Source organism: Epinephelus fuscoguttatus, linkage group LG10 (assembly GCF_011397635.1).
Source record: "Epinephelus fuscoguttatus linkage group LG10, E.fuscoguttatus.final_Chr_v1".
In the NCBI taxonomy this organism is placed as follows: domain Eukaryota; kingdom Metazoa; phylum Chordata; class Actinopteri; order Perciformes; family Serranidae; genus Epinephelus; species Epinephelus fuscoguttatus.
The window spans coordinates 28147204-28173441 of NC_064761.1; the positions used below are offsets into that span (position 1 = coordinate 28147204).

Below are 26238 nucleotides of genomic sequence, written 5' to 3' on the forward strand. Positions count from 1 at the left end.
TACCTTAAACATTTTCCATTGTGCTGGGATGCTATTGCAGGATGGAGTATGTGCATTTCCATTTCAGTTACAGAAACAGTATGTGTCATGTTTATACGTATATTACAAACACGTTTGGACAACCCTGTCTCCTGAAATTACTTACATCTACTGCTAATTAATAACAGCAAATAAGTTTTGAAAGAAGCATGATGATACCTGGATTGCATTTTTAATTAACACACTGAAATATATTTTGCAAAAGGTTCATTGGCAACACATTTGTTTATCTGCTCTTGTAAGACAGTAACACCAGATTTAACTTTTTTTACGGTTATGTTTAGGCAATCAAAGGACGTGGTTAAAGTTAGGCAAACACTGTGATCTTGTTTTCTACCATTAATCAAAGTGATTTTGTTGCCCAAACCTAACCACATGGAAGTCCTGTGCAGTACACTCACTTAAAAAAACATTGCCCATTAACAAAATCCAGGTGGGAATTACATTTCCCTTGAAAATGTAAGTGTCAAAACAAAGTATATAAATGTATTTCTAGAAGACAGTGTTGGTCTGTAACAACTGAAAGCAGGTCAACAATTGGTTTCAAGGCCAATCCTGACACAGTTAAATGCAGGGGTGTCAAACTTAAGGCCCGTGGGATAGAACCGGCCCGCCAAAGGGTCCACTCTGGCCCACTGGATGACTAGACTCAAGAGGTGCCAGGTTTCAGGAGCAAGTTAAACAATGCGTTGCCTACTTTATGTAAAATTCTGCTTCAGAGGCTTTTCCACCCTGACCAGAATACAGTTCTTTGATATTACAATGAAAACTTATTGTGACCATGTGTGAGGATATTGAGCATTGTGCAAAATATTGTCAATCAGCAGCTTCAGTTCAAAACAATCTGTAACAGGCTGTATCACACCTGTATCAGGAAATGTATTGATAAATGCACATGTAATGATAGTGAGAAGTAGACTGAAAAACTGAGACAGAAATTGCACTTATTTTTTCATCTGTTTTGTAAAAGGATGAATGTCTACAGAATGTAATTGTAATTCCATTCACACAAAAAAGGGAAATTATTGGAGCTGATAGTATTTATAAGTTATTGTGCCATGGTGTTATGGGTCCAGCCCACCTGAGATCAAATTGGGCTGCGTGTGGCCCATAAATTAAAATAAGTTTGACACCCCTGATTTAATGAATCAGTATTGGCTATAGCTGATCAAATTCTGACGCTTCCTTTACTGTGCTCCACTGTGTTTTGTCAAGTTTGTCTTGTGTTGCAAAGCTGCTCTTCTTTACCATATGTGGGCTTTACTTTGCAAGCAGAGTGTGACAATGTGAAAAAATATTTGGGACTCCTTAATCGTGAGATCCAGGTTGTCAATATACACATAGTTAATATGCTTTGATGCTAGCAAATGAGTGATATATCCTCCTATTTTCTTACTAGCAAAATTGAAGGGACAGTTTGCCCCCAAATCAAAAACATATTTTATGTTACTTGTAGAGCTGTTTATCAATCTGTAATGGAACTAGATGTACAAAATACAACTGAAAAACTCAACAGCAACATCCACAGACCTTGTTGTAAGGAGTTTCATGGAAGAACTATTTTCTTTCTACCAAACTACACCCACCAACTGTATCACAACGCAGAAAGAAGTGTGTATTTACTCATGTACGACAGTGCTTTATATACATATATGGTGTCCTCCTCAGCCTAGCTGTAACGTTAGCTAGCTTAGTGTTGATAGTTGAGTTCGTAATAGCTGCACACTTCCTTCTGCACGGTGATACAGGTAGTGAATGTAGTTCAGTCGAAATAAAATGGTTCCTACATGAAACTGCTCACAGCAAGGTGTGTGGATTGTCTTGAGTTACCGGATTGATTTCTAGAAAGAGATGTTGCTGTTATTCAAGGGCTTTTAGGCGCTTTGAGCACCACAAGCTGAGCTCCATCTAGTTCCATTATATCAGAGAGAAGGCAGGCATCTCTACGGCCAATATCTTCAACACTTGGCAACTCACACCAAAACAGTTTAGGCTGATAAATAGCACTACAGGTATAAGCAAAAATATGTATTTTCTCTCTTTGTTCTGTCCCTTTAAATGTACAAAGCATTCAAGTAGCAGGTTGAAATTTTTAATCAATGCTGCCGATTGTCGTCATCACTGGTTAAAATGACAAACATCACTGTTTGCAGGTCATATCAGCTGTCTCGAATAGAAAAAGAAGAAGAATAGAATTAGTATCAGCAGTATCAGCAGAGACCCATTATTCAAGGATTTGGATCACGACCAAAAGAACCTGCAGCACATTGCTACTATTCTTTTTTATTATAGTTTTCTAAGTGACACAATAAAAGAGTGAATAAGAGCACATGCTGGACTATTTTGGACATATGGGATAAGTTTAATTCTACGTATTTCATGGCAGTGAAGGTAGCTGTGGGCAGGGTGGTAATAAAAAAGGGAACTGCATGTTCAAACAACATAGGATCTTATTGCTGGAGAGCTGTCCAAACACTCTGGCCATTAATATACCAGTCAACATGCTAGAGTCCCTATACACATGTGGCTAGCTGACCATGATGCATTCTACACATATCGACTTCACGAAAACACACACTGCAGACGGTCATTATCAAATCCCAACATGAATGTGTGATCTTATTATAATGCAGCCATGTTGTCATAGCACGTGCAGCGTGTGGCTCGGTAATTAAATGTTGGCAATAGAGGATTTCCATCGAGGTGAACTAATGTTTATCTCCGCCTTTCACAGCTAGTTTATTGTGTGAGCTTTAAAATATTCTTGCGTAATACAAAAGGTTAACGTGTTACAATTCTGGTGTTTATTTGTGTCTGTATCTCTGTGCATATGTGCTTGTGTTTGTGTGTGTGTGACCTCCATCAGTGTCTGGAGGGTATTGGCCATTGCTGTCACTCAGTGCGAGAGAAGCCCTAATTAAAGAAGTTCCAGTTGTACATCGCCTTACAATGGAAGGAAGAGATTGCCTTTCAACTCAGTGCCCAATACAGAAACTTCCTCCTCCTCCGGTTGAATAAAAGAGTCTGATACAAAAAGCCATGAATGCCTAAACCAAACAAAAGCTCTTTAAAAGACTGTCACCGTGCTATCTGATATCTCTTGGAACAGCACTGCTTTGAATAAATCTTTTTCAGTGAAGAAGGGAGAAGGAAATTAAAAGCTGACATTTAAAAGGCTGCTGCTGGGACTCGTGGCCCCCAGGATCAATAGCTAGGTATCTCGCAACTTCCCCCGCATATTAGCTCACTTTTCCACGGGGCATCTCAGACTAAGTACAAACAAACCAAAACTACTGTAGGAATATTACTGTGTTGTTTTGTCAGTTTACCTTCAGGTGTGTGTGACTTGGGCGAGTAGCAGAGGGGGGAGGGGCAGGTTATAGTGTCTATCTCTGTGTGTTTGTGTACCTGTAAATGTGTTTAAAGGGTCCCATCCTCCTCTTCCTTGTGTCAGCACCTTGAGTTGACACTGGTCATTGGGGACCTAAACTGTCAGCAGCGACATCACACTGAAGGAAAAAAGAGAAGGTGGGAAGGTAAAAGAGAGCAGGAATAGTGAAGTGTCGTGTGTGTGTGTGTGTGTGTGTGTGTGTGTGTCTGGGGGGTGCTCGTGTAAGTGACATTGTTGACATTTAGTTGTACCGGATGACATTGTCAGTATGCGACTTTGTGAGCAGTCTGTCAGGTTATGTATAGCAGACTTAACTCAAGGTCATGCATGTGCTCTCGAAGGTGTCATGCCTGTACCCTGATCTCCCTGACATGCAAACACACACATACACACACACCCACACACACGTGTCCCAGCCTGCACATACTGCGACCTCCGTCCAGTCCCATAGGGCCTCGGGCTGTCCCTCAGTGGTCCTCTGTCATACTGTTATGCCCACCTATTGCTGGCTTGTGACCTTCCTCACTGTCACCAGGCTTTACAGGAGCTTAGCCACAGCTGAGCTGCCCTGCTTGAGCGGGCCTTCACCATAATGCCACCCTGGGGAGTCACCCCAAACCCACTGAAAAGGCTTCTTGCTTTTTCAGTGAGTGCTAAAATAAACAACCAGAAGCATTTTATGTAAATTATCTGGCTTTTCTGATTATAACGTATTATATTTGCAAGACTTTTGAAAGTACACCTGTGTTGCTGCAACAGTTGGTGGGCCATGCTAGCCTGAAGGGTTCAGTGTGCAGGATTTAGGGAGATATTGGCAGAAATGAAATATATATATATACATAATAAGTATGTTTACTTTTGTGTATAATAGCCTGAAAATAAGAATTGTTGTGTCTGCATGGTCTTAGAATGAGCTATTTATATCTAGATAGGGAAGGGGTCCTTGTCCATGGATATCGCCATGTTGCACCATCATGTTTCTACAGTAGCCCAGGACAGACAAACCAGACACCTACTCTAGATAGAGCCATTCAAACTTTTGCGTCTGCCACTGTAGTCAGAAGCCCATCCATGACGAGAGTGTTAGAAAAACATGAAACTGCTTTTTTCTGCGTTTTTACCAGTTTAAATCACTGGGTCCATTTGTTTTGGTAAGGAAGAGACCTCTGCTGATAATTCGGCTCCTGGTAAAAAAAAAAAAAACCTGAACATCTTGATCTTAGGTTATCAGATAAGAAAGGTGAGAACACATTAGCAGGTACTAGGCTAGCAGCTGACATGGTGAACAGCATCAGAGAATCACTGATATGTAACATGAAGCTTCTGTCGTCCTTGTTTTTTACCAGTTTGAATCACTGGGTCTGTTGGTTTTAGAGAGAAGGAGACCTTTACGGATAATCTGGCTCATGGTAAAAACCTCTTGAATGTCTGGATCAGGAATAAGGTGAGCACACATCAACAGGTGCTGGGCTAACATAGGAAAAACACTTGTTTGTAATCTGAACCTGCTTTATTCAGTGTTTTCACCAGTTTTAATCACTTGGTCTGTTTGTTTTGGAGAGGGAGAGACCTCTGTGGATAATCTGGCTCGTGGTAAAAACCTCCTGAACGATAAACACTGAAGGGATTCTAACCAGGAGAAGTTTCATCCGTTCGTAATCTGCTGTTCTCACCACTAGATGCCACTAAATCCCCCCAAATCTTGCACCCTGCTTCTTTAAAGGAGAACTACAAATTATTGTAACTTTGGGTTTTATTTTCATACCTGCCGCCATTGGTTTTACAGGTTGATATAACACTGCTCACCGAAATAGTTGCTAAGGTCGATGTTTACAGTTTGGTTGTAACTTATGGTTTGCCTCCGTTTTGTCATCCAGATAAGTTGTTTGTTTGCAACCTCTCTGTTAGTCTGACCGCCAATTGGGTCTATTGTTAGTGATTTCGCCATCCCAAGTTGTAATATACGATAGTTTTCCAATGAGTTGTGTTACCACTGTTTGGCTAGCCCACTAGCTTAGATACCACAAAGGTTTAAACTAAGTGACAGCTGCCTATGAGGCTCCATATATGCCGGGGACATTTCAGTTTTAAATGGCACCTGCCAGGAAGTGATACCCAGCAGTGCAGCACAGTGTCATGCTGTTCATGTAACTTGCATGATATTTTGCCAGTACAGTTGAACAGCTGTGACATACACCAATATACTAGCACATTTTTTTACTGAAATGTTAAAATATGTGGCTGCAATTAAAAAGGCTTAAATTATGCCATCTAGTGCTTATATTTCTTTTCTCCTTCGTTATAAATCCCTCTGAAAAACTTAGAAACATTCTTTTACAATTCATAATTAATTGTTAAAAATAACTAGTATAATACTTGATTATGGAGCTGATACAGTTGCAGGGGCAAATTTAGGTGTTAAATATCAAACCTACAGATTACTACATTAGTTCCACATGTGTTTGCAAACATGTCTCATTACTTATACAGTACAGGCCAAAAGTTTGGACACACCTTCTCATTCAATGCGTTTTCTTTATTTTCATGACTATTTACATTGTAGATTCTCACTGAAGGCATCAAAACTATGAATGAACACATGTGGAGTTATGTACTTAACAAAAAAAGGTGAAATAACTGAAAACATGTTTTATATTCTAGTTTCTTCAAAATAGCCACCCTTTGCTCTGATTACTGCTTTGCACACTCTTGGCATTCTCTCCATGAACTTCAAGAGGTAGTCACCTGAAATGGTTTTCCAACAGTCTTGAAGGAGTTCCCAGAGGTGTTTAGCACTTGTTGGCCCCTTTGCCTTCACTCTGCGGTCCAGCTCACCCCAAACCATCTCGATTGGGTTCAGGTCCGGTGACTGTGGAGGCCAGGTCATCTGCCGCAGCACTCCATCACTCTCCTTCTTGGTCAAATAGCCCTTATACAGCCTGGAGGTGTGTTTGGGGTCATTGTCCTGTTGAAAAATAAATGATCGTCCAACTAAACGCAAACCGGATGAGATGGCATGTCGCTGCAGGATGCTGTGGAAGCCATGCTGGTTCAGTGTGCCTTCAATTTTGAATAAATCCCCAACAGTGTCACCAGCAAAACACCCCCATACCATCACACCTCCTCCTCCATGCTTCACAGTGGGAACCAGGCATGTGGAATCCATCCGTTCACCTTTTTCTGCGTCTCACAAAGACACGGCGGTTGGAACCAAAGATCTCAAATTTGGACTCATCAGACCAAAGCACAGATTTCCACTGGTCTAATGTCCATTCCTTGTGTTTCTTGGCCCAAACTAATCTCTTCTGCTTGTTGCCTCTCCTTAGCAGTGGTTTCCTAGCAGCTATTTGACCATGAAGGCCTGATTCGCGCAGTCTCCTCTTAACAGTTGTTGTAGAGATGGGTCTGCTGCTAGAACTCTGTGTGGCATTCATCTGGTCTCTGATCTGAGCTGCTGTTAACTTGCGATTTCTGAGGCTGGTGACTCGGATGAACTTATCCTCAGAAGCAGAGGTGACTCTTGGTCTTCCTTTCCTGGGTCGGTCCTCATGTGTGCCAGTTTCGTTGTAGCACTTGATGGTTTTTGCGACTCCACTTGGGGACACATTTAAAGTCTTTGCAATTTTCCGGACTGACTGACCTTCATTTCTTAAAGTAATGATGGCCACTCGTTTTTCTTTAGTTAGCTGATTGGTTCTTGTCATAATATGAATTTTAACAGTTGTCCAATAGGGCTGTTGGCTGTGTATTAACCTGACTTCTGCACAACACAACTGATGGTCCCAACCCCATTGATAAAGCAAGAAATTCCACTAATTAACCCTGGTAAGGCACACCTGTGAAGTGGAAACCATTTCAGGTGACTACCTCTTGAAGCTCATCGAGAGAATGCCAAGAGTGTGCAAAGCAGTAATCAGAGCAAAGGGTGGCTATTTTGAAGAAACTAGAATATAAAACATGTTTTCAGTTATTTCACCTTTTTTTGTTAAGTACATAACTCTACATGTGTTCATTCATAGTTTTGATGCCTTCAGTGAGAATCTACAATGTAAATAGTCATGAAAATAAAGAAAACGCATTGAATGAGAAGGTGTGTCCAAACTTTTGGCCTGTACTGTACATCATTGCTCAGGTGAGGAGCAATATCACACAATTAGTCATCATTTCATAACTATGATTTCTATATAATTTCAAATTAACCCACTTGCTGTAGATTACAAATCTGCTTCCCACAGTTTTACCAACAGTATAGATATAATGTAGCCAAATGCCTTTTGCATACTATATGAGACTCTGTATTGTTGGACAGTGTCATTATTATTATGACCATTTTATTTTAAAGTGCAACAGTTGTTCTGATGATGTGCACATTAAAATTCAGTTGTAAAACCTGAGTCAAAGGCATCATAAATCACCATAATGTGCGTCAAATCCAGCTTTATTCAACCATCCTGACTCTACTAATTGTGTGTTTTACTACCATAACAGTAATTATGTGTACTGTAAAGCATTTCTGTGTATTTCTGCACATGCGTTGGACTCTGGGTGTGTATGGTGTGCATGTGTATTGTGCTGCTGGCGGTGTCAGGTAGTCCCCAGTACTGTGGGTAGTTGGCACGCTGTGCGTCAGTGATCAGACTGATCAAAGACAACAAGAGAGGAACAGGCAGAGGTGCCAGCAGCTATCAGCCTGCCTGTCTCTGATGGCTATGGACAGGGCTCACAGATCTGCTCTGCTTGCTTGTGTTATGCTGTGAGGAAATCACAGTGTGGCCGGGGTGATTCAGTGAACCGCAGTTTGGTGATGAGTGCAGGAAACCTCACCTGATACCTGATGGGGCTGATTTGTTTCAGCTACATTATTGTTTTAGACTCGCCCGGGCAACATTTCAAGTGCAGTGTTGTGGGAATAATAATTTTCTGTGATTAAGTGTTTTTTAAAAAATCTCATTGTTGCTGCGGTCTGAGCCCAGGGTCGGACAAGAAAGAGTCCCTGGAGCAGTTTTTGTTTCTTTTGCTTGCACATAAAGCCATCAGTACAATGGATTCTTGCCAGAACTATGAAAGAACAATCTCTCTAAGCTAGGCCTCCAACAGCAACCACATATACACAGTCATAATATGATCTGCATTCACATCTTAATATTGTTGTAATATAGTTCATTAGTGTAATTGTAAAACAAGTAATTTTAGTTTTGGTTTATAAACAGTGGCAATACCCAGATGACACATACTCATATTACAGTATTTTGTACAGTAACAGTTGTTGAAAATTCAAAAGTCATGCGCCTGTTAATCATTTTAGTAGGCTCAAATAAGACAGGCCAGTGGATTCTGTTTTTTGTCAAAGAAACACATCGCATAATTATTTTTTAAGGTGCAATGTTTAATACCTGATCACATGCTCCCAAGAAGTAGAGGGCAGCATTTCACCAGTCCACTACAGAGTCCATACAGTCTAAATTTACAGTCAAGAATACACAAAATTTGACCAAACTGCTGAAACTCTGAGAGCCAGACAAAATAACACTGCTATCTGATAATCTTGATGTGAGATGCTTGCTCAGTTTTAGCAAGAACATAGTAGCAAGAAAACAGCCACATCAAAACTATATTGTATATCGGCACCATTTGGAATGTTTTCAGTAAATAATTTTTTTTTTGTCACATGGATTTATACAATTGTCAGTGTTTGTGGATGGTTCTGGTAATCCATGGTTTTTTTGGGCGTGGAATGATTCAACTATTCACACTTCCCGAACATCATCGCTCTGCAGCCGCCTTTGATCAGCACATAGCAGCGATCCACAGCAGGAACAGGACAGCATCTCATGGTCACCGTCACACCAGTCCTTACTCACCGTAAAGCACAGGCCTCTTCTCCGTCTCTTGCCAGAGTCCTCTTCTCTGTAAGCTTGGCATATAGAAAAAGAGCGTCCTGGTTGAATGATGCGGTCCAGGATTTAGCCAACTTTCAGTGGATCAAAGGATATACCGCTGGAAGCTGATGCAGCACAGAAAACATCCAGTTTACTTTCAGATGCCTGTACAGTGGCTGGCAGGATGCTAGTTCAGCTGATGTCCGTCTTCTCCGTCGTTTCCTCAGTGTTTACTGATGTTTGAAAACCTCAACCTGGCTAGCTAGCAAAAGTCAGTAGGGGGAGAGTTTAACAACTGGTGAGTTGATTTCCTCATCCCAGTGGGTAATTCTTGGCCACATAAATACCCTCCAAAAAGCACCATCAACACTTGCACAATAAACATAAGAGCCCACATATAGCCCACACTTAGCAGAGCTGACAGAGAGGTGACTGGAAAACTTCTGTGCCTACGTCAACATCAGTACGGTTTCTGCTGTCATTAGTTGCACTAAAGATCGCTAAGTAGCCAACGTTAGATGTCACTTACCAGTCTAAGCGAAATGTTGCGAGCACAGTGTCAAACCTCATCTCTTTACTCGCCAAGAGCTATCTCTAATGTATTGAGTGTTTTGCTTCATTTGCATCACTTCTGTATTTGCTGCAGAACATTGTGTTTATTCTGCTACTAATGTGTGCCATGCACTAGAAGACTTTGAAAAGACTTTGAAGAACATTTTCAAAGGACTAAAGGCTGACATCCTCTCACATCGAAAAACAATGTGAGTTTTTGGTCACACACTTAAAGATTTTACGAAGACTGGAGAAAATATTACACAAAAGTCCCTTTATGAAGAAATATGACAAAGTAACAATTTCTTAGGCGTCCACAAAAACACTTAACTCTTCACAAGTTAAAAGGTGTTAAAGGTTAATAGTATCTTTGTCAGGTCAGCATCAATATAATTCATAAAGATAGCCTTTTTTTGCGTAAAAACTTAATATTTTGGAATTTGTCGCCACCGGCCTCCATTGGTTAGCTCCATTTCAAAAATTAGGATTTCTTACTAAAATGAGTGTCTCTTGGTGAATCAGATACACATCAAATAGGACATGGACTCCACAACTCCACCAGTTTCTCCTCCTGTTCAACAGCACAAGGGAACCAAGACGTTCACGTTCTTTCGCATCCCAGGCGTTCCCTCTATGTTTATTGTCTACCCCATTTGCTGCTTTTTGTTTGGTATTGGAGAGAGCTCATCAATTGGTCAAAGTTGCCAGTAAATCTCAGTATTTGCATGAGCCAGGACCAAAAAACATTGTTGGAATGTTAAGACAAGAAAAAGACTGACAGCTCAGACTAAGAAATCGTCTGCAATGATGAAGTCACTTAGCTGTAAGGCCCAAATACCAAGGAACTATAGCTCTGCTTCTTCATCTCCTCATGTTGGACTGAAGGCAGACTGGACACTACAGTGACTCACCATCAGTAAAAAGTTGCATTACAAGACAGGGCTAGCTGGTTAGCATGCTCATTTCAATGGATATCTCTGCGACATAATATATAACGTCAAAAATATTACTTTCTCACATTCTGTTGATAATGTTAGTTCATTTCTTAATGTTTTAAATTTTAGCTCTGGCCATATCTCACACATTGTACCTTTAATTCTATAATAAAGCCAGACTCTTCAGTTCCACCTAAATATAGTTCGTCAGTAACTCCAGTTAACAAACCTACAAGTATTTAATTGATGTGGTTTTCAGAACTTAATCTCCCAGTAAGAGCTTTCACATTCTATAGACATTATTATTTTTCAGATCTTTCATAATAAAGCCTGCTCGACCATCACTATCAAAAGGACAAAGTGCTCATTCCCTCTGTAGAAGCCCTCGACTACACATTTAGAATGGTTTCTTTAATAATTTATCCAGGCTTCTTCCAGGAAGCAATGCTATCTGGCCACAGGCTGGATCGATGGAGATCAAAAGACAGTGTTTGGTCCTAAATGCAATCCTATCCTGAAGCGGCACCAGCAAGGCTATTTTAGTGCCAAACCCTGTGGCTGACTGGCTGGACTGTTTAAAGGTTAGCAAAGAGGTTGGGGTCGGAAATGAGTCATTTAGATTGTCACCTAAAACATGAATAGCTCACACTCAAAGCGCACGTGTGATCCTGTGATTGTATTATGTTCCAAAAGGAGGACAGCGACTTTTAAGTTTTATTAGTGGATTTGAGTTTTTTGGGTTTTGCAAGGAAGTATTTTTTGAGTCATTGGTTTTGATGAAGTACCTCATTAAGTCCCTGCAGATACATTATAGTTATTTGCCGCTGTGAGAGAGTGAAAATCTTACTTATTGCACCATTAAGGTTCATTTGAGTTTTGCATGTTGTAAGATTCTGTCAGCCAAAGGAGGTTCAACTGTTTTCAACTCATTTTTTTAGAAATGTAATAGTTTAGATGCAGTATTTAAGGACGCTTATTGTCATTCGTGTGTGTGTGTGTGTGTGTGTGTGTGTGTGTGTGTGTGTGTGTGTGTGTGTGTGTTGTGACACCGCAGAGACACCTGTTCCAGTCTGTAATTCAGCAGTGATGGGGATGGCGGAGGGCTTTGACACGCTCCGTCGACATGACAGCTCAGACAGCATGGATGTTAATCTCTTCTAACTGCTCCCAGCCTAATTAAATCTTCCAGGGCACCACACATGTGCAGACACATGCACACACACGACTATGCACACGTGTTCTAAATTGGTCCTAGTTGTGCGTAAGTTTTAACGATCTGGAGAATAGGCCCCACAGCAGTTTGTTTGAATCTCATTCTATGAAATTCTGTAAATGTGTGTGTGTGTGTGTGTGTGTGTGTGTGTGTGTGTGAGACAGTTAAAGAAAGAAAGAAAATCAGTGAGTTTATTGGTTAAGTACGCTTGCAAACACGACAAATTTGGCTGTTTTCAGTAGTTCACAATGTTTGTGAAAGCAGTGCTAATTTAGATATATTTGCAGAACAGCAACAGCATTGTTCTTCTCTATTTTTCTTATATCAGAGCCATGATAGGGCCCAATAAATTCAAGCACAACCCTACATGAACTCACATAGTTTTTGTCCAAGTCTGACCCAATCCTGAACCACAGCACCAATTTAGGACTCGAGCATGATTAAAAACCTCAATTTCGACTATAACTATTTATTGTATTACAAACTTAAGTCAACTGAAGTCTTTTCAGTGAGGTAACAAACCCTTACTGTACGTCACAATCTCTGACATTTGCCTTTTTCTACAGAATGTTCAGTGTGGCCCAAAAACTCATATGCCACATATACAAAATAGAGACTGAAAAACATTTCTCCTCATTAATTAGGAGTGGAAGTTGTGATGGATTGGTGGTCTACATTAAAAGAAAAAAAAGAAAAAATTGGAGTGAACCCAACCCAATTGAAGCCTAGGGCATTACAGCCCCGCCTGGTCCAAACCCTGCCCAACTGACCCTGTACTAGGTCCCACCCCCAGACACAGACTGACTAATTATAACGGCTGGTTTTGTGGATTTGGAGCTAAATGTTGTGCCTGGGGCACGTCGTGTATTAATGATACTCGTTACGTGGAGACGTTGGAAAAAGATGTATGTTTCTTCCCTGTTCCAAAACCAAAATCAAACCCTGAGAAGTGTAGGGTTAGCTAGCTACTGAAGATATAGCCTACTGAATGTATACACATGCTGCTTTTGCTTTTTAATGATTATAACAGTGAAACAAAGACCGACCCTGCTGTACAGGAACCAGTGAAGGAAGCAGGGAAACTTTGCTGATATTCAACCAGCTGTGTGTCATCGCATTGTACGCAGATGAACGTTGTTTGACTTGGATCAGAGATCCCTGCCCATCTGGCAGTGGAGGTCTGGCACAGGGGCGAATCAGTAAAGTTTCCCTTTATCTTCATTGTCTTGTGTGGCGATCAGCAGTGATGTGGTGGTTCACTTTTACACTGTGATCTGTAGCCTATAGTTCGGCTTTAGCTTCTAACTATCTTTGTCTTTTTAACCTGTTGTTGCTGCTGAGTCGGTTTGACATCCTGGATATATCCTTCAAACACAGACTGTAGACCCCTCTGTCTGCTTCTCTCTGGAATCACTGTTTCATTTTTCCAAAAATATGATAATATTTCTTCAGGTTAGTTACAGTGTGGGCTCCATACTTACTGCGACAGTTTGTTGGACCATCACAGAAGGGCGGGACGTAGCAAAGGGTCAATTTAGTTCGGGCGGGGAATCGAAGCTCTATATAAGCATCACTTTCTGTGTGCGTGCATGTCTGTCAGCTAACACGATTGTGTAAAATGAGAGCTCCATGTATGCACAACAGATCATCTGCATGTACTATGTTCTTTAAATGTAATTGAGACTGCAGATGCTCATATCAGTCCTGTTGCTCAGTGATGACTACAGGTGCTTAATCTCCAGAGGGAAGGAGCTTTTTCATTCCCCAAACAGCCATTGATGACATTTTGGTATAATTTAATGAATTATTTTAACTAAGAACAGACTATGATGTAATCACATTTAGCGTTGCGTTTTCAGAGTGCATTTAATCTGGACTTGATTCAAAAAAAGTGAACAAAATCAAAGAGGCAAAACTTAACATACATGAATGGGATTTAGTAATTTTGAAGCTTCTGTCAACCAAAGCCACAAAAATGGATCTTTGTGCTTGCATTTGTGATAAGAGGTGGCCTTAGCAGATGGAAATGCAAGCACAATTTCATGCAAAAACAAATACCAAAATTGCACTAGTCCTCTTGATACTGTGTAAACACAACTATGGTCGCGTCCCTTCAGCCACCATTGTACAGTAGGGTTTGTTTGGAGCCTTGAAAATACAGAAGAGCGACAAGCACAAAGACCTGACAAAAATGGCATATGCATAGAACATGGACTCTGAAACACTGATTTTTTTAACATGACCATTCAAATAGGTGTAGAAGAAGCTTCGGCGGGAAACAGAGACATCTGATGCACGTGGTTCTACACTATACAGCAGATACTACTCTAAAGGAATACAACAGTCTTGTATCTTGAAAGAGGTACACAGTCTTCCTTGGTCTGCGCTTGTTAGAGAATTGCCCAGGGTTTTCCTACCTTGCTTTTAAGCTTCTCAAAGTTCCTCTTGTCTTGTAGGTTAAAGACTGACTTTGTGATCCGCTGTTGAATTACAGGACGAAAAGATTTCTCTTTTAATCTATTTAGCTTCAATGAAATCAGAGAACCACAGAGGGAGTCTGAGGCTTCTACATGCCATGTGCCTGCCTCCCCACCTACCAGCCCAGCTGTCTGTGTCCTCCACATCTGTCCACTGAGCCAGTGGAGCCCAGTTTATTTTCTTTACCTCTCAGTAACTTTCTGTCTCCCACCCACTGTTGTGTAATTATCTTCTGTCTCTTTGTGTCTGTCCCCGCTGTCTCTACCAGCTTCAGCACCTTTTCCTTTGCTTTACTGTCTCTCACCCTTGTATTGTGCATCAGTCTGTCTGCGATTCAGCTCCTTTTTTTCTTCGCCGGGCCCGTGTTTCTGTCATCTGTCCAGCCTCAGCTCCCTCTGAGTTAAACAGGCCGAACAAATAGATTACAAACAGTGGGTAGAGTGAAGCTAAGGAGGAAGACAATCTGAATTTGTTGTGGATAAAGAATGAGGAAGGAGGCTGTGCAGTCAAAGAAAGCCAGTGGAGTCAGAGTAAGGCTGTATTTGCCTGAGGGGAAAAGGCTGAAAAGTAGCTCTCGCAACAGATGTGCGGGGCAGTAAAGTGTAATTGAAATGCCAGCAGCAATGGTCTTATCTCCCTGCTACAGGAGCCTGCTGCCAGTCTCAACATCAGTTAGATGTCATTTTACCTAAGTCTGAATCAGCTTGCCACAATCCGCAATCCCCATTCCTCTGATGCTAGGCAGGAGAAAAAGGGAGAAATGGATGAGGGGGAGGGAAAGGAGAAAGAAAAGGAGGGAGAGGAGTGTGGGGAGTCTGTAATAGGATTTCAGTAGCACCCAGTTAACTTCCACCACCTGGACTTAGTTGGTAATTTGATATGCCCCATCAATAGGATTCATTTACCTCACTGCAGTATTACCATTGCCATTCATTTGACTTTTTAAAAAAGTATATTTATTCATTTTTCTCTCCACATTTTCCCACTCCTCCTGATCCTAATCATGCATGCTGGAGGTGGGAGGAAGGAAAGGCTGTTCCACAACATTTTAGCTAAGAAAGAAAGTCCTTGGTCCAGGGGAGGTGGAAAGCCAGACACCATGGCTGTCCTCTGCGCTCCAGGCAAAGCTTAATGTTTTGGGCCAGGCAGCATCCCTCTGGGGAGAACCGTAATGTCCTCCCAGATTAGAGGCTGGCACTCCTCGGAGCTGCTGCCTTTTATCGGGAACTTTGTTACTGCTACATGGGATCATCTGCGGGACATTAAAGTTGCCTTATCTCCTCACTGTAATGTTAATGTGTGGTGATTTTGTGTGTTGGTAGTGTTATCTATGGTGGTAGTGGCAACTTTTACCTCTCTCCGAGCTCCTTACGCAGTTTAGAGGTTTATATTTTATAGCCACTCATGTGTCACATGAAAAAGAAATTATTGTAAAGAATGAGTCAATTAATGGCTTTTTAATAATGTATATAAGACTTTCTATGTTATGCCACTTTGTCAGATTCAGTCTTAGATTATGTGTTTGTAATGCTTCAAAAGTTCACATTTTATTGGACTGGGATTATAATATCATATTTCCACAACTCGACTCAACTTGAATCACTTTTGGTACAAGGTGCTTTTCTCAGTTTTGTTTTCCACTGCAGATAGTACCCAGCACTATCTGTAGTGTAGTGGGGACTCTTAACTGACCGGCAAAGTATCACTGTGTGAAACTGCCATGATATTTTCTTCAGCGTAATACAGTATGCACTGCTCCATCCATTGATTTAATAAAAAAATTGTGGTCGCTATTGATTGTAGCTTGGCTATTTAAAAATGGCAGGTTTGTGCAGAACGTCCCATGTCACTCTGGTGACGGCTCTCTCTGACCAATCAGGGATCTGTAATGTTTTCTAGTATCGACTCAGTGCGCTTGGAACCTTGACCAAAGTGGTACCAAAAGGTACTCTGCACAACTTTTGCCAGTGGAAAACAGAAAAGAACAGTTCCAAGGGAGTTGAGTCGAGCCATGTAGTGGAAATGACCAAATATTAAAGGTGCTCTTGTAAATTAAAAAAAAAAAAAATCATCCATCTCGGAACCCATCTACTATTGGTAGAATGACCATAAGCCTCTGGAAGCAATGGCCATTATTTCAGAGGATCTGGTGTTGCAAGTGGATATCGGGGCAAAGACTTCCTCTTCTGTGTGACAGTCATTTGGGCTAATCTCTTATGAACATATTTGTATATGAATGCACATAAATAAATAAATAAATAAATAAATAAATAAAAGTTAATATGAAGTAGGGATGCTCTGATTTGATATCTGGATCAAATATTGACCCTAATATTATCAAAATAGATAGATTTGGTATTGGGAAATGCAACCTATACCTGAGGCGATCCTTTCCCTTTAAATCTATTGCGACTCGAGCTATGTCATATGTCATGGAGCGAAGTAGAAAATCTGCTGTGTGGAGGTATTTCACACTATTTCAACTGCTGTTGCAGCCTTAGGAAAGAAGTGTTTAGTCATCAATGCCTGATGCCTCCAGTCTTTTCTGTTCTACATGTAAAGGTATATAGCTTTTTAGGTCAACCATGGTATCGGATCGGTATTGGGTATCGGCTGATACTCAAAGCCACAGCAGGATCGGTATCGAAACTGAAAAAGCTGGATTGGTGCACCTCTAACATGAAGCTATATTGTGGTCAGATGATACCCAGTGGGTTCCAAGATTGCATTTCAGCTGATGCGTTCTGCCGCTACATATGGACTGTTTAGCTGCCATTCAAATGAGATTGGTCAGTACTACAAGCATAACCAAAACACTTTTCAACATCAAAATCATGTCACATTGCCTAAACATATTGCATTCATATGCAGATATCTGTTTACAGAGGTTACATTCAGTGTTACTCACTGAAGGCATTTAGTGTATCCTTGAGACAAACTTATTTAGTGCCTTTTCTTCCTCATTAATCATAAGCAAAGATTTCTTTTATTAAATTTTTAAACTTGCGTTGTTAACGTACATGTTTGCTAGCTCACACCCTTCTTTCTCCACTGGTTTTATAGGTGCATTTCTTTGCCCACTACAAACAAACATGCAGACAAAATGCAGTGATGTAAAAACATTGTTCTACAGTATTACTGGTGATCAATAACTCCACTTGTTTTAATTTTTGGTGGTTTTAATATGGCTTCAATGTTTTTCATTGTCTTTCAGAGAGTCATTTTCAACGTAGTCAACTTCTCCAAGACCAAGAGTCTGTACAGAGATGGCATGTCTCCTGTAGTCAAGTCTACCAGCAGGCCAAAATGGTAAGTGTGCAATAACAGCATCAGCACTCGCTCTACAAGCATTGATTTAAAGGGGAACACCACCTGAATTAAGAATTCCAATATGTTATTTCCAAGACCAAGAATAGTGTAATTCATAATTGTGAACATGAGCTACTCTCTGTCAAAGCCAGAAACCAGGGAAGTAAGTCTCAAACTTGTGATGTCATAGGGTGTAAAGTCTGGTCCGGCTCCATAGACAGTGAATGGGAGCCTGTTTTTGTGAATCCACAATATGATTGTTTTCTTTTTATACCCACACCAGCTTTATTGTATTGTAGTGTTCTCAGTCCTGAAACAGAAAATGTACCCATGTACCCACAACAGTCCCCTGGTTGCTCTCAGTGTCACCTAGAACATCTTTCACCATTCATTGTCTGTAGAGCGGCTTCAGACTTTACACCCTATGTCATCACAAGTTTGAGTTTTAGCACTCTAGCTCTTGGATTTAGGAGAGAGTTCTTAATCTTTACTGATATTTTTGGCCTGTCTTAGACCATAAGAATAACATGTATGAATTTTGAAAATGGGTGACTTTCCCCTTTAAAGGGAAGTGTTTCAATATATTTTCATCTGTAAAATAAAGCAGAGTATTTAAATTCTTTCTGCAACTTTGAAAACTTCTCTTCTCTTCTCTTCTCTTCTCTTCTCTTCTCTTCTCTTCTCTTCTCTTCTCTTCTCTTCCCAACATTCATATTTCCTAACACGCACACACACACACACACACACACACACACACACACACACACACACACACACCCTAAAGACTGATACTTTAGATTTCCAGAGTGGATGCGTCTGGGCGCATTAGCATGTGATCCATTGGTTGCCAGTATGACGGCTGTCTGATGTAATAACGCTTGACTGATGGATGCAGAGATGTGTGTGTGTGTGTGTGTGTGTGTGTGTGTGAGTGTGAGTGTGTGTGTGAATGAATAGGTGTGGCAGGAGGGAATGGGGCTGGTGCAGTGGGGTTGGGCGCAGCGTCTGCCAAGCAGGCTGGTGAATCCAGTGGGGCGAGGAGGGAGAACAGGGTAGCGTGATGAAGTGTTGCCGTCCAAGAGGAGCCCTGACATCTGTCATCAGTTGATGGAGGGCATCCGCAGAAAAGCCAGGCATCTGCCACCCTGAGCCGTCTGCGTCTGCTAGCCTAGCACCCGCACCGACCATACCGTAGCACGCCGGTCACAGGCTAATGGGAATAGACAATGGGCACGACACCATAGACAGGAAAGATGAACTGCTGTCGACGATACAGCACAGTGCAACATGATGCAGCTCAGCTCGGCTGCCTCGCTCTCTCTGTTTTGACTCCATGTGGTGTCGTTGCGACTTTGCACTCAGAGTTTCTCTGCTGTGCTTGTGGAGATATGGCTTTTTCACAGTGCCAGCCACTACTATTGTCTCATCCTGCCAGCCATATATTGACAGTGAAGCTGGCAAGTGCTCGCTTTAAGATTGTTATTTCTCAGGTGAATGTCGGTGCACTGTCGCTTAAGTTCCTGCATACAACACCATAAAGCAAAGCTACATCCCTGTTTCTTTACATGTGATAACAGTTTCATGCTGGTAATTCAGCTGACATTTTATGCCAGGTAATTATTGTCCCACTTTCTGAATGCTCATGACTCCTCATTTGACATAATCTTGAATGTCTGAGGTGTTAATCTGCGCAGCAGCCTTATTGGGTCATTAAGGTCCCAAAGCTTTTCTTAATACTGCTAATCATGCAACCCTGGCCATGTTTATGTTTCAATAAGCCCTCATAAATAGGTATTTAAGTGACAGACACAGCAGGAGGTAACGTTGCCGAGGCCCGACTCCAATTACCTCCCCAGGCTAATACTGTTTTAACCGCTCCTCTCAGCACTGTGCCATCTAAAAGGCATCATGTGTCATGCACTTGTAGAGCCATTTTCAACTGTCTGGGGCTCCCAAGACCGCAGCTGACATTGTTTGTGTCCCCACAAAGTGGTCAAGATGCTTTTAACACAACCTCCTCTATTTGACTTTCCGTGAGCACAACAAAGCACAGACAGCTCCTAAAGTAGCAATCTTCTTTTTGACAGTTACAGATATGGAATAAATAAAAAGGCAGAGCGTGGAGAGCTTCGCCTGTCTGATCCAAACTCACACAGGACAGGATAAAGAAGGTACAGAGAGAGGGAGAGATAGAAAGAGAAGGGGAGAGAGGGAGAGGTGCAGACAAACAGACAGAGAGAGGGTGGAGGAGGAAAAACACAAAGTACAAGAAAGAGAGATTACTGAGACAGGTAGACAGGGAGGAGAGAATGAGGGAGAGAGTGAGCGGGAAAAGATTGCTCCCCCACCACCACCCGCCACCCCACGTCTCTATTTATCAAAAGAATCGTCAGTATTAGCCCAGGAGTTGAAGCCTTTATCTCCCCATGCAGGTGCCTTGTGTCCTGGGGCCCCAGCATCGTTTGGTGCTGGAGGCTGCAGGGCTTGGCTGGCCTCGGCTAAGCTGGGCGTCTCAGTGAGAGACAACTAGCAGATTACAGTCCTGCAGGACGTTCACTGCTACAGGTGGAAGGATCTATCCTCTATCCTTTCCTCCATCCCTTTTGCCTTCCATCCCTTGCTCCATGACTCCTCCAGCCAGGAGACATCAGATCAGACAGAGGCATGGATTTACCATATCATCTGGCATTTAAACACAGCTACAGGTTACATGTCTGATAAACAATGAATGATGGGTAAACAAATTAAAAAGGACAACATTGCTTTTGAAATGTGTGACAAATTAACAATGGATTTTATTCTGGGAGTGTACAGACTCCTGAAAAGTTCATTAAACACCAGCAGAATTAATGATATCCTGTGTCATGCACTTTACAGTATCTGGAGCTTCATATTGTATTGTTTGTTTGTGTGTGTGTGTGTGTGTGTGTGTGTGTATATTGTGAACGTCTTTAAAGAAATTGGAAAATAACAATATATTATTTTCCGGATTTAAAACCTAACACCCTCATGTAGCCAAATCTGTGTAGTGGAGAAGCTGCTGAATAAAATCAAACCCTTTTCATCTGGCAGACATTAGTTGCAAGATTCATTACACACCATGAATTCCAAAAATATTGAATCTTTGAAATTAAATTGGCTGTCGTGATCGGTAATTGACTTAAAGCTCAAAGTGGAAAAAAAAAAAAAAAAAAAAAAGCCAAGAAATCGAGAAAAGCAGTGAGAGCGTTTCTAAGACAGAGGACTGAGAGTAAACCATAATTTCATGTACTAGTCTGTCGAAGACAACGGCCCCCTTGGTGACACTAGGTGCCAACCACACTCCCTGCGGCCTGCTAGTTGTTAGACTGCTAGAGCAAAGAATTGCCCGGTATCCTTATTTTCCGAGATAAGCTAATTAGAAAGTCAGAGAGCGTGGTGTAATGCAGCTGTTGGAGGCCGGAATGCCGGGGGTGGGCTGTGGGCGGGGAGGGAGGGGGGGTGGTAATGGCCAGGATGTCTGCATGAGACTGACTGCATCAGCCAACAGATGCTGCTTCATACAGAGTCCCGTGTGGAGCAGAGTAGGAGGAGAGGGCGCAGTGTGACAGCAGAGGATATTTCCAAATCTAAACATTAGGGTGACAACTAATGAATATTTTCATCATCAATTAATCTGAAGATTATTATCTGAATTAGTCACAATTTTGTTCAGTCTACGAAATGTTAAAAGATAGTGAGAAAGGGCACATCTTCAAATGTCTTTCTGCGGTCCAAAACCCAAAATGTTAAGTTTGTTATTACATTAAAGAGAGAAAAGTGACAAAATTCTTACAACCTGGAACAAGAGAATATTTGATGTTTCACAGATGTGTCACCTGCCGAGGCGATATTTGTGCTAAATGTGGGAGTTGTCAGGTGTAACACCCACAAAAAGCTTGCCAATGTTAGATAGCTTGCTAATAAATATGGTGGAAATATGATGTTATTTGTTAATCTCATGTTAATTAATGTCATGCGAAGATGCGAATTTGCTTTGCTACCAGAAGTGAATGTTTTATTTGCCCCTCTGCTCACATTGAATGGAAGTGAACGGGAGGCAAATACTCACCAGTGTGAATTTTGCTCGTGTGACTGTGCCTTTACTCTCATCAGCACACTGGTCACACGATCCCAGCCTTCCCAAACACTGTTTTTTCCCCCTCGTTAAAGGGTTTTTTTTGGGGGAGTTTTTCCTTATCCACTGTGAGGGTCCTAAGGACAGAGGGATGTCGTATGCTGTAAAGCCCTGTGAGGCAAATTGTGATTTGTGATATTGGGCTTTATAAATAAAATTGATTGATTGAAATAGCATGAGTTATACATGAATTACTGGCTCATGATTGCGTGGGATATGTACGAATTTGGGTGCATTACTTTTCGTAGGAAAACATAAGACCAGTGCATGAGAACAGCCTGCCCGGTGAGCAAGCCGAGCTAAGCTGTACAAAAGAATACAGATATTACTGAAGTTGTTGATGAAGTTGCAAGAACACCCAGCACGTTTTGCCCTTAGTAACAGTAGTTACTAAACTGCCAAACTGCAGAGATGCGTTGCTTTAGCACAGCAGTAAGAAGAAATCCACACTGTCACGACCCTACTAACCATTTACTAACAACAAACCTTCCTATCTGTGCTACATAAACACCGTAATACAATTAAATTACTCTCCAGCAACATCCTCATTGACATTTTTGCTTTCTGTGTATATGTGTTACCTTCAATCTAAATAAGAGATGGTACAAACACAATTTACGTGTAATTCTAACATTAATGTGACTTTAACCTCACAAGCTAGAACACACGTCTTTACATAATTTCTAGCCTATTAGATCCGTGATGTATAATATATTGGAAATGTTCTGATGTGTGGTGTCTCTTTTAATTAACTTTCCACTTCTTCGTCAGTCAGTAGGTGTGTGGATAAAAATAGCTGCACCTCTAACTGAGCTAACAGATGAACAGTCAGAGTTGGAGGAAATGGGTTGCCAAACATTGCTTCTAAAGTTAGAACCAGCCAACCTTGATCAAGGGTAAATGCTTTTTCCTCATTTTTTCATGGAAGGCAACAAAAACAGAGGAGTGCTTTTCAAGCAGTTGTGCTCAGCTCTAAGTCAGACAGACAGACAGACAGACAGATAGTCAGACAGACAGTCAGTCAGTCAGTCAGTCAGGGCAATTTTGCTTTTCTACCAAAATCCTTCCTGTAAGCTCGTGATGCAACACCATAGTGAAATTCTATTTGGAGATGTCTGCCTCTCCATCGTGGTGCGTGTTAGCAGTAATTGTTCTGTCAATCAGCACAGCTCTGGCCTGCCTGCATCCCCTGCCACTTGTTAAGCCCTGGCAGAGGGCGAGGGGTGAGGAGAGGTGAGGCAGGGTGAGGGAAAGAGAAAGGATACCTTGGCTGCTCTGTGTGTGTCTCTCCTTTCTCACCTTTGTCTGTCTTTATGGTGTTTCCTCCTGAAAACTCACTTCCTGTCTTGTTTGACTTCTCACCTCTTTACTTATATTCCCAGTTTTTATATGTTGCTTTGTTTTGGTTCTGCTACTTCTTCATTGTGCCCTGTTATCATGGTGTTTCTTCTTTTCCCGTATTCAGTGTTATCCTGTAATGTTTGAATATCCCATATGTTACTGGACCTTTTTCAGTCACATATACGTACGGAAATAGTGCCCACTACCCACCCTCCAGTCTCCACTGGTTAGCTAACATTAGCCTTGGCCACCCTACACTGTGCAAGTGCTGGGTTGGGTGTGCACTAGGTCGCTGCTTTGCTCATTCCCAATTACCAGTGCTACCACCATCAGGAGGGCATTGCTGCCAAAACATGTTAGCCACCCTCCTGTCTGCCTACAAGTCACCCTGGTGAGAAAAAGCAGCTTTATTTTGAGCCACAAAACCACTTTGGCATTGTTAACTAATGTATGTTAGCACCATTAGATGTGCTTACACTGCTAACAGTGCTAATATAGCTAGCAGTGATAATGTTTATATTTGTGCGTCAGCTCTACGCAGAGTCTACACCGTAGCCTACGCATGTGGCTTATGCCATTGTGAGCATTAATACTTGTGTGGTGGTGTGTCTATGTCACTCTGCAGTTACACCTCCAAAACACTAGTCGGCGACAGGGTTTCTGTGAAATGCTTAAAAGTTGAGTTCATTCAAAACACACCCAAAACATACATTAAATATGACTTTATAGAGTCACTTTTAACTATAACTGTAACTCACAGCATTCACAGACAAAGCACTTGTTTTTTTGCTGGACACATATTCCCCACAAATACAACATGCTAATGTTTTTAGCACAAGCCTATGTCATTCACATTGTATAAGTTAGCCCAGAGGCTAGCAGACTTTTCGTCTTCTTCTCATATAAAACCAGGGACAACAGCAACATTTAACAAAGATAACGTTACAAAATCTGGCTCCATTACAACTCACAAGGTTCACAGACAAAACACCGGTCTTAGACTCAACACGTTTTCCAAACAAATATAACATGCTAATGTTTTTAGCACAAGCCTATGGCATTATACATTGTATAAATTAGCCAGCGGAGATTTCCTCTGCTCATATGAAGCCAGGATAAATCACACACAAGACTTAAAATGCTATTTTAGTGGAGGCTTTATTTTCTTCACAATTTATTGTTTCTTATCTGTGAAATTAAAGTAAATTAAAGTTTCGTTTCCACTGAGGGAAATGGTTTCAGCTACCAGAAATAGACAGAAGGTCTGCGTCGCCACGGTGTGTAGTTACATTTCTGGGGAGGTGCATGTCAGGCTATGGTGTAGGTTACAGCGAAGGCTCTGCGTCAACGTCGATTCAATGCAGAAGTATGAATCATGCTTTACTCATTGGGGGGACTTGGTGGGAGACGGGAGGGTGGGCACAATGATACCACAGCAATGCTGGTGGGTCAGAATAGGGTAAACGCCGAATGAGCAGTGTTGCTAGCTAGCTATCACTAGACCCGGATGGTGCACAGAGCAGTAAACTGAAGTGTAGCAAAATTAACAGATAAACTAACATGTGGAACTGCTCAAAAATATCTTTTATTTGATAACTGATTAATTGTTCACTGTTAACATTCCTGTTTCCATATCACAAAGTGACTTTGATGAAACATTTAAACAACAGAAATCAAAGAGACTGAAAAGATTCTGCAGGGAGGGATGCACACGACCGCTGATATTTTTCCACACATAGTTCCTGCAGTATGAAGGAAATTGCACTTGTCAGCTTTATAAAGCAACCTCTCATTCAGTACCACACACACACCTCCCATCCTCTAACCTCCGTACTGCTGAGCGGGGCCGCCTGGGTCCGAATGCAGCGAGTGTATGACAGTAGTGAGGGAGATGGTCTCTCTCTTGAGAACAGAGTGTCAGGCAGCAAACTGAAGACAGACAGACTGTAAAGGTTGTGCGGGAACTACAGCAGACCTCTCTGACTCCTCCCTCCGTTCAGCGAGTCCGCGCTGTCCTCTTCCCTCTCTTCTCCCCGCTGCTGAGCCACTTGCCCAATTAACCATGTGGCATGCCTTTTAATAATAGACCTTTTAATTGTCGACAAATGAAGAGTGATGTAAAATAGCTAATAGCTTGTGCTAATTAATAGGGGAATTGAACGCTTGTTAATTAAGGGCAAACAGGACAAGGACCGGCTCGGGTAATTTGAGCAATAAAACCGAGACTAACGATTCATTTCCAAACAGACTCGCTTCATAAAAACATCAAGCAACCCCTGGTTTGCTATTTGAGAACACTTGCAGCCCCCATTCTGGCTTTTACTACCACCACAGTATCCCCTGACCCAAATCACACACACAGACATGTGCATACTGCCACACACGTCTAAGTATACACCCAGGAAATGTAAACAGGAATCTCCTGACTTCCTACATGAGACTCCCCACAGATATGTTGACAAGTCACAACTATATAATGTCGCCAGAATGTAATAACAAAAATTATTTGCTCCAACAAGAGTCTCAGTGGTATGATACAATGTCTGAGTTGATTGTTTAGTATTAAAACTAGATGTATTGAAATGAATAAATTCCCAGTGTAGTTGTTGACTTATATTGCAACCAATTCACGTTGATATTTAGAGCGTCTCACCTATTTCCCTCTTTGCTCGTCTCCCTGTGGTCGCACTTGTTAGACTTGAGGCTAAAGGGGAGAAATGGATTGTCAGCGTTGGCTTTATGCATTCACTGTCTTCCTCAAGAGACCGGAGTAGCTTTACTGTCTTTTCACATCCCTGTTTCTCAATCCCACGTCTCTACTGCGATGTTCTACTGTAACATAATTTTCATTACACCTATACTGTGCCTGCGGCCTTTATTTCTGCGTGGTTGCGAGTGTGTTTAATTTAAAACATAGACTATGTTTCTGTGCTGTTTCCTTGCTC

The 26238-nt window shown here is 41.6% G+C and overlaps 1 protein-coding gene across 1 annotated transcript in view; it reads left to right on the plus strand.

Annotated features, from left to right (window-relative positions):
- Positions 1-26238, plus strand: part of agbl4 (AGBL carboxypeptidase 4) — a 400933-nt gene that overhangs the window by 142249 nt on the left and 232446 nt on the right. The window contains exon 4 of the mRNA XM_049587376.1: positions 17702-17796. Within this exon, the coding sequence (XP_049443333.1) occupies positions 17702-17796 (95 nt within the window). The remainder of the gene's footprint in view (positions 1-17701; positions 17797-26238) is intronic.